This window comes from Eufriesea mexicana, unplaced genomic scaffold (genome assembly GCF_001483705.2).
Source record: "Eufriesea mexicana isolate 0111107269 unplaced genomic scaffold, ASM148370v2 scaffold1140, whole genome shotgun sequence".
Classification (NCBI taxonomy): domain Eukaryota; kingdom Metazoa; phylum Arthropoda; class Insecta; order Hymenoptera; family Apidae; genus Eufriesea; species Eufriesea mexicana.
Window position 1 is genome coordinate 442,769 of NW_016909285.1, and position 8,905 is coordinate 451,673.

Consider the following 8,905-nt stretch of genomic DNA (forward strand, 5'->3'; position numbering starts at 1 on the left):
TAAATATAATATGATATTTAAATAACTTTTAATTTTAATATACAGATTTAACATGCAGATATACTTTACCTTTTGTTAAGTTTATTTGCACAATTAGAAACGTCGTTTATTTTTAAATTCCATTTGTACAGAGCCGTATAAAAGTACAGATTTTTTCATCCTTATCTGTATAAAGAAGAATATCGGGATGTTTTTAATGAAATAAGTATTTTGCTTCGTGGAGATTGGCTGTTTGAAGATTTAAAGAAGCTGTTAGCCTAAAAGCACTGCTTGCTTGCTCCAACCTCACCTGGGACCTCGTTGCAACTGCTAATAACGTAATTACGTTGTAAATAGCTGTTTAAACGTTCGAGTTTACCTTCAGTCTTGTGCAGTCCCTGCTTTCTTTCATTTGGAAAGCAAATCGAGGAATTGAGTGTTTCGCTAAAACTTGGTAGATACCCCTGGGAATCATTTTCTCGCGTTTATTTGGAATGGCCTCTTCTTTTGCACTCTAATTCGGGGCACGTGTTCCAGTTTCGGAGATTCAAAGTCTGTAACTCGTGGATTATGGCAGTTGTCAAATTTGAGTGTAAAAAGATGGTGAAAATCTTTTATGGGGAAGACATGTCTTCGATTCTTTGCTATTTCTCAGAGACACTCTTCCCAAAAGATACACTAATTTTCTAGAAATTTATGAAGATAATATTGTTATTCTTTGAGATAACACAGTGTCACAATGGTGATTTAAAAATTAATTTAACTTTTTCAAAAAATTAGGAAGATTGACATTTTACCATCAGAGATATTTCTTGCTGCTGCCATTGGTCATCCCAACTATAAATCAGACGAAACATAAGGTTTGTTTCTAGGTAATTAATCACTCTCGAGGATACTTAAAAATACGTCAGAACGAAGAAGAAAAGTAGGTAAAGTAAGGTGTACTTCTATAGTTCACTTTGTGTATCAAAGAAAATTAATGAACGCCACCTCTTGTATACCTAAGCCAAAGCGAATGGAACCCCAGAGGATCCAAATGAATTTCTCATCAGGGAGCAATTCAAGATTCCCAACACCTAGACTGTTCATTAGTGCAATTACTTTTCCCGATCGTAATTGCACCAATTCTTTCCTATAAATTGTACGAGAAGAAAATTTATTTGGAAAACATGGACCTAATAATAACCTAATTTAATCCCGATTTGTCTTCAAAGACTATGTTACGCGAAATATCATCGGAACAAAATCAGAGAACCTCTAACATCTTTATATAATCAAAATCAAAACCTAGACAAGATATAAAACAAAATTAATTACAAAATATTAATTACAAAATTTCACAAGTCACACAGACACACGTCGTCTAGATCTAATAAATCCACGTTTCAAGTCATCATATCACTGACTAATTTTGCAAATTAAAAAATTATAAAGTTAAAAAATTATAAAATTATATTTCAAAATTATAAACAAACATGATTTGATCCAGGATCGTCCTGAAAATCTATATCACTTAAATAGTCATGAACCATGATAGAAAAAGATCAGAAGGCTCGATTTAACCTCGAGTCATTCTAAAAGGCCGGAGAAAAATTAAAAATCTATAATCTAAAATAGATTCTATACATTTATAATAATTTAAAATAAAGTGATCTTACTGTCTTCAGGGCTACTAACACGTATGTATACGTTTAGTTCTTTTAAAATTGTGATTATTATAAACGAAAAGGAAATTGGAACCAGTTGTAGGACTATTCACCATAGAATCCCTCGACAATAAAAATAAAAACCTCGTCGAATATCACCGGTATATTCTACTTTATAATCACTTCTTTGAAATCATTGTAACGTCAACTTGAGAAAAATGAAAAACCTACGTGATCCTTAAATATAATAATGTAGGAATGTTGGGTAGGCAAGAGAATAAGCAGTGACGTAAATATGAAAATGATTTATTTTAAATTAAAACTTATTCTACTCGCTAATAACTCTCACTCGCTATCTCTAAAAGCTCTATGACTGACTTTAAAACACTCTTCCACTTCCACTCGTTTATCGCATTCGGCTCTGTCATAATCATCCCTTACATTCGATTCTCTTACACGTGGTCACTTTCGTTCTGAGTCCAAACACCCTTGAATTCAGGGCCGTACTTATTCCTTTCCTACAATAATTGAAATCGAAACCTGGCCGAGTCACAGGAGACTCGTCCAAAACAGACAAATCCGAGCAGCATCCCTTAATTACAAAATCTGTCGCACTACCAACTCACGTGTCCTCGCTAACAGCTCTATTTCGGTCTATTACCACCAGTCCGTTCCGTCAGAAAGAAAATCGGTGTCGGGTGAACTTTCCCAACCAGAAACTACGACTTACGCGACAGGACGTTCGTCACATTAATTCTCTTCTTTTTTGTTCACAGCCACGGAGGAACTCGGTAGCAGCATGAGTACCACCCTGCCGTCCGCACCCACCGAACTCGCGCAATTCCCGAAGCTTTGTGAGCTGCGTCGAAAGTTTCCTGTTCTGTACCGCGTGGAGTTTCAGGTGAGGACAATAAATCCCTCTATACACCCTCGACCACCCTCTCTCACTCTCTCTCTCTCAGCTGATTCGACGTTTTCGACGCTTGTTTCTCGCTTTCAGTAATAACTTCGACTTACAACTCGACTGGAACCTCGTTGTTCGGGACCGTGAAGTTGAAAGGGGTTTAAGAGGATTTTCGTGTGATTTCTTTTTCCACTGATTTTGGTCTTTTTCTTTTGAATATAATACCTCGTTGTCCCAAGGTATTCCGAATTTCATTCCGCTTTCTGGAGAGCACCCAGTGGTGTAATTTTGGGTTAGGTTAGGTTTCACGATGTTCTTGCTCTCAAATTCATTAACCCCTATGGGTACTACAATTGGATGCGTATTATCGATAATCGATATTTCGTGTTATCTGGATGGAGAAAGATAAATTATTATGTTAATTTATGTGCATCGTCAGTAGGTCGGTCTTGTTTGATTAGTGTTGGACGGCTCTCCGAGGAAATTGTGTATATCTTCGAATATTCAGTGAATTGTATGTTTCTTTTTATTGTATATGATAAACAACGCTTTGGTGTTGAGGAAGCGTGTGTAATGTTCGATAATAGATTTGCTTCTAAATATATTCTTTGAGAGTTATCTCGATACTAAGGAGTGTTCCAAAATTCATGCAGGGAATAATTTTGTCAGAAGATATAGATTTTTAATTAAAAATTGTATTTTTAACACGTTTCTTTCTTTTTTCCCCCCTGTAAATCGGGAAGGCTCTGGGCTATATGTCAGATTAGATTAGGTATGCCAAGGGATATCCCAAAATTCACGCAAAAAGTAATTGTGACAGAAGACACAGATTTTTAATTAAAAATTGTATTTTTAACACGTTTCTTTCTTTTTTTCCCCCTGTAAATCGGGAAGGCTCTGGGCTATATGTCAGATTAGATTAGGTATGCCAAGGGATATCCCAAAATTCACGCAAAAAGTAATTGTGACAGAAGACACAGATTTTTAATTAAAAATTGTATTTTTAACACGTTTCTTTCTTTTTTTCCCCCTGTAAATCGGGAAGGCTCTGGGCTATATGTCAGATTAGATTAGGTATGCCAAGATACAAAATTTCACAAGTCACACAGACACACGTCGTCTAGATCTAATAAATCCACGTTTCAAGTCATCATATCACTGACTAATTTTGCAAATTAAAAAATTATAAAGTTAAAAAATTATAAAATTATATTTCAAAATTATAAACAAACATGATTTGATCCAGGATCGTCCTGAAAATCTATATCACTTAAATAGTCATGAACCATGATAGAAAAAGATCAGAAGGCTCGATTTAACCTCGAGTCATTCTAAAAGGCCGGAGAAAAATTAAAAATCTATAATCTAAAATAGATTCTATACATTTATAATAATTTAAAATAAAGTGATCTTACTGTCTTCAGGGCTACTAACACGTATGTATACGTTTAGTTCTTTTAAAATTGTGATTATTATAAACGAAAAGGAAATTGGAACCAGTTGTAGGACTATTCACCATAGAATCCCTCGACAATAAAAATAAAAACCTCGTCGAATATCACCGGTATATTCTACTTTATAATCACTTCTTTGAAATCATTGTAACGTCAACTTGAGAAAAATGAAAAACCTACGTGATCCTTAAATATAATAATGTAGGAATGTTGGGTAGGCAAGAGAATAAGCAGTGACGTAAATATGAAAATGATTTATTTTAAATTAAAACTTATTCTACTCGCTAATAACTCTCACTCGCTATCTCTAAAAGCTCTATGACTGACTTTAAAACACTCTTCCACTTCCACTCGTTTATCGCATTCGGCTCTGTCATAATCATCCCTTACATTCGATTCTCTTACACGTGGTCACTTTCGTTCTGAGTCCAAACACCCTTGAATTCAGGGCCGTACTTATTCCTTTCCTACAATAATTGAAATCGAAACCTGGCCGAGTCACAGGAGACTCGTCCAAAACAGACAAATCCGAGCAGCATCCCTTAATTACAAAATCTGTCGCACTACCAACTCACGTGTCCTCGCTAACAGCTCTATTTCGGTCTATTACCACCAGTCCGTTCCGTCAGAAAGAAAATCGGTGTCGGGTGAACTTTCCCAACCAGAAACTACGACTTACGCGACAGGACGTTCGTCACATTAATTCTCTTCTTTTTTGTTCACAGCCACGGAGGAACTCGGTAGCAGCATGAGTACCACCCTGCCGTCCGCACCCACCGAACTCGCGCAATTCCCGAAGCTTTGTGAGCTGCGTCGAAAGTTTCCTGTTCTGTACCGCGTGGAGTTTCAGGTGAGGACAATAAATCCCTCTATACACCCTCGACCACCCTCTCTCACTCTCTCTCTCTCAGCTGATTCGACGTTTTCGACGCTTGTTTCTCGCTTTCAGTAATAACTTCGACTTACAACTCGACTGGAACCTCGTTGTTCGGGACCGTGAAGTTGAAAGGGGTTTAAGAGGATTTTCGTGTGATTTCTTTTTCCACTGATTTTGGTCTTTTTCTTTTGAATATAATACCTCGTTGTCCCAAGGTATTCCGAATTTCATTCCGCTTTCTGGAGAGCACCCAGTGGTGTAATTTTGGGTTAGGTTAGGTTTCACGATGTTCTTGCTCTCAAATTCATTAACCCCTATGGGTACTACAATTGGATGCGTATTATCGATAATCGATATTTCGTGTTATCTGGATGGAGAAAGATAAATTATTATGTTAATTTATGTGCATCGTCAGTAGGTCGGTCTTGTTTGATTAGTGTTGGACGGCTCTCCGAGGAAATTGTGTATATCTTCGAATATTCAGTGAATTGTATGTTTCTTTTTGTTGTATATGATAAACAACGCTTTGGTGTTGAGGAAGCGTGTGTAATGTTCGATAATAGATTTGCTTCTAAATATATTCTTTGAGAGTTATCTCGATACTAAGGAGTGTTCCAAAATTCATGCAGGGAATAATTTTGTCAGAAGATATAGATTTTTAATTAAAAATTGTATTTTTAACACGTTTCTTTCTTTTTTCCCCCCTGTAAATCGGGAAGGCTCTGGGCTATATGTCAGATTAGATTAGGTATGCCAAGGGATATCCCAAAATTCACGCAGAAAGTAATTGTGACAGAAGACACAGATTTTTAATTAAAAATTGTATTTTTAACACGTTTCTTTCTTTTTTTCCCCCTGTAAATCGGGAAGGCTCTGGGCTATATGTCAGATTAGATTAGGTATGCCAAGAGATATCCCAAAATTCACGCAAAAAGTAATTGTGACAGAAGACACAGATTTTTAATTAAAAATTGTATTTCTAACGCGTTTTCTTCTTTCTTTGTCTCGGTAAATCGAGAAAGCCCTGGGCTATGCATCACGTTAGGTTAGGTGTATCAAGGGATATCCCAAAATTCAAACAAGAAGTAATTTTGACAGAGGACACAGATTTTTAATTAAAAATTGTAATTTTAATGCGTTTTTCTCTTTTTTTCCATAAATCAGGAGATCCCTGGGCTATGTGTTAGGCACTTACCAATGCCATATTCGGTCTTGTTAAAGGAAATATCGGAAATCGTGTATATGGTGAAAAAGAAATATAAAATAGGCCAAAAATGATCGGAGGACAGTTATTATTTGAGTTGTCGTTGAGCTGTCAAGTTTAGCAGAATTGTAATATCGTAATATGGTTGATCCTTAACTTGTAATAAGTCAGAGAATTATCACTCGCGTATTTTTATATCGTTGTTAATTTATCAATAAATATTACCACCGTCCAATCTCTACGCTACTTCAAAAATAAAAGCAACAAATTAAACAAAATTCTACTGACCCTAGAAATAAAACATTTGACTATACAATATGACTATACAATAAATAAATAAATAAACTAGGTGAATAAATTAATTAATTAATTAAAACTTCATTAATTACACGTATGATAAATCCTATACCACCATACACGTGTTTGTATACACGAACCATTAACCAACGAGTCTAACGCATCATCCACATAATTCATGAAAGGTATATCGAGAAATGATTCACTTATCACACGCAAATCTTGAATAACCAAGCAACCTGCCCGAAAAATATTTGCAGGAGCCAGCCTAACGCGCTGTCATCGTCGAAATTATGCGGCAGAACCGTTTCCAGTACTATACACGTATAGTTGGAGAGCGTGCAAAGTGCTAGAAGATAGGCAGGCAGCCAAGACACTAGCGGCAGACGACATCTACGAGACAAAGCGATCTCCCGAGAATAGGTAGTGGAATCGAGTAACTCGGCTCGATATCGGTTTCTCATTAGACTGCCATTTTGGTGCACGAATTCTGGGCCAGACACCCGGGAACAGAGGGTGGCTTTCGCTGCTCAACGACCGGGGTGAACTAGACCGTGATGGAAAGTCGAAATTTCTTAGACGTGTTGGTCGCGTTCAATTTTGAATCGTTCTTTGACATGCTGTGCCATTTAATGCCATTTTAACCTTCTTTTCCTTCCGATAGTGTCAAAATTGAGACATTATTTTAGGATTGAGGGGAAAAGGATCATTGAATCATTCTTTGGCGTGCCTTTTGACGCCATTTTAATATTATTTTAATTCTAACAGTGTCAAAATTGAGACAATATTATAGGGTTGACAGGGAAAGGGTCATTGAATTATTCCTTAACGTGCTGTGCCATTTGACGCCATTTTAAGTTTCTTTTCCTTCTGATAGTGTCAAAATTGAGACAATATTGTAGAATCGAGGGAGAAGGGGTCATTGAATCATTCTTTGGCGTGCCATTTGACGCCATTTTAACATTCTTCTAATTCTAATAGTGTCAAAATTGAGACAATATTATAGGGTTGACAGGGAAATGGTCATTGAATTATTCCTTAACGTGCTGTGCCATTTGACGCCATTTTAAGTTTCTTTTCCTTCTGATAGTGTCAAAATTGAGACAATATTGTAGAATCGAGGGAGAAGGGGTCATTGAATCATTCTTTGGCATATCGTGCCATTTGACGCAATTTTAACATTCTTTTAATTCTAATAGTGTCAAAATTGAGACAATATTTTAGAGTTGACAGGAAAAGGATCACATACACAGAATTGAATAGGTATATGTGTTCTCTCACACAACAGCATTGACGACGATTAATAATTATTGTTTAATTAAAGTAATTAATATAGGATTATTACTAGATAAATCCTATGCAGACAGAGATCTGCTCGTTTCATAAACGACTGCCTTTTAAACGTCTTCCGTTTTGACAGTCTTCAGCCAATTAATAACAACTACGAAGATTATCAGATAATTGTGATTTTTGTATATACATAATTATATGTAAATATATATATATATATACTGTGCGTTGGAGGAAGGAAGGTGATTGAAAGCGATGTACCTATGATCTTCGTCACCGTTTTCAGCCAATAGCAATCACTGTCTGTGATCGTAGGATTGTCAGTGAAATTAGTCAGCCATCAGAATTTAAACACAATGCCTTCTTTCCTCGGACGTACAGTATTTCAGACGCTCGGTACTTATTTCTAAACTTTTGCTCGTCGCACAAAATTCTGTCATAAATATTCCTTATTTACGATCAATCCTCTCGATTGCAGTCACTCGTCCCAAGTCCCAAACACTCTTCTTCTCTGCTTCTTTCTCCTGTCAAGTCAATCTTGTCAATCTTTACTGACAAATTAGTATAACATAGATACTATGTCAATTCCTGGAAAATCCCAGTTTTTGATTTGGAATTTGAGAACCGATACTATAAAATTGGAATTTAATTAATTCGATTAGTAATTTTCCGTAAGTTTGCGAGCCTGGAAAGATCGTAAAGGAGCATTTCCAATTCTTAGGGAATAGGTGGTTTAATAGGAAGGACGTTTTATCTAAAGGATTTTGCCCCAGGGACTAGTTTCTTACCCGGGTTATTTATTGCATTTTCTTTCTTATCTGCAGCTAACAAGAAGAGTGCAAGTCCAACGGGTCAACGATTTGGTTCAGATTTTGCTGATTTCTAGATCTTGTCATGCAGTTTAAGAAAATATACCATTATAGCGGCAACTACTCAGTAGTTTATGAGACATTTATGATTAAATTTCTATTACTTCCCTAATTATACATTTATTTTTAAGAATTCACAAATGGGGTCGTGGCGTAACGGCGACAGGCGGCAGTTTTTATGCTGGAAGACCGGGGTTCGATTCCGGTTCATAATTAGTAGTTTTTTTTTTCAATCTATTTTTTATTTTGTATTCATTTTTCGCATATGAAAACATTGTAAATAAAATTCCTTAAAAAAAAAAATTATTTTTTACCCTTTCTTATGTTAATATATATTTATTACTTAATAATAAGAATATTATGCAAGAAAAACACTTTTTTATAG

At 35.9% G+C, this 8,905-nt stretch overlaps 1 protein-coding gene across 1 annotated transcript in view; it reads left to right on the forward strand.

Annotated features, from left to right (window-relative positions):
• Positions 1-2,459: 2,459 nt before the first annotated feature.
• The window catches only part of Ptp36E (protein tyrosine phosphatase 36E), a 37,094-nt gene continuing 30,648 nt past the window's right edge, over positions 2,460-8,905 (forward strand). The window contains exons 1-2 of the mRNA XM_017900350.1: positions 2,460-2,526; positions 4,709-4,833. Coding sequence (XP_017755839.1) covers positions 4,732-4,833 — 102 coding nt within the window. The 5' untranslated portion in view covers positions 2,460-2,526; positions 4,709-4,731. The remainder of the gene's footprint in view (positions 2,527-4,708; positions 4,834-8,905) is intronic.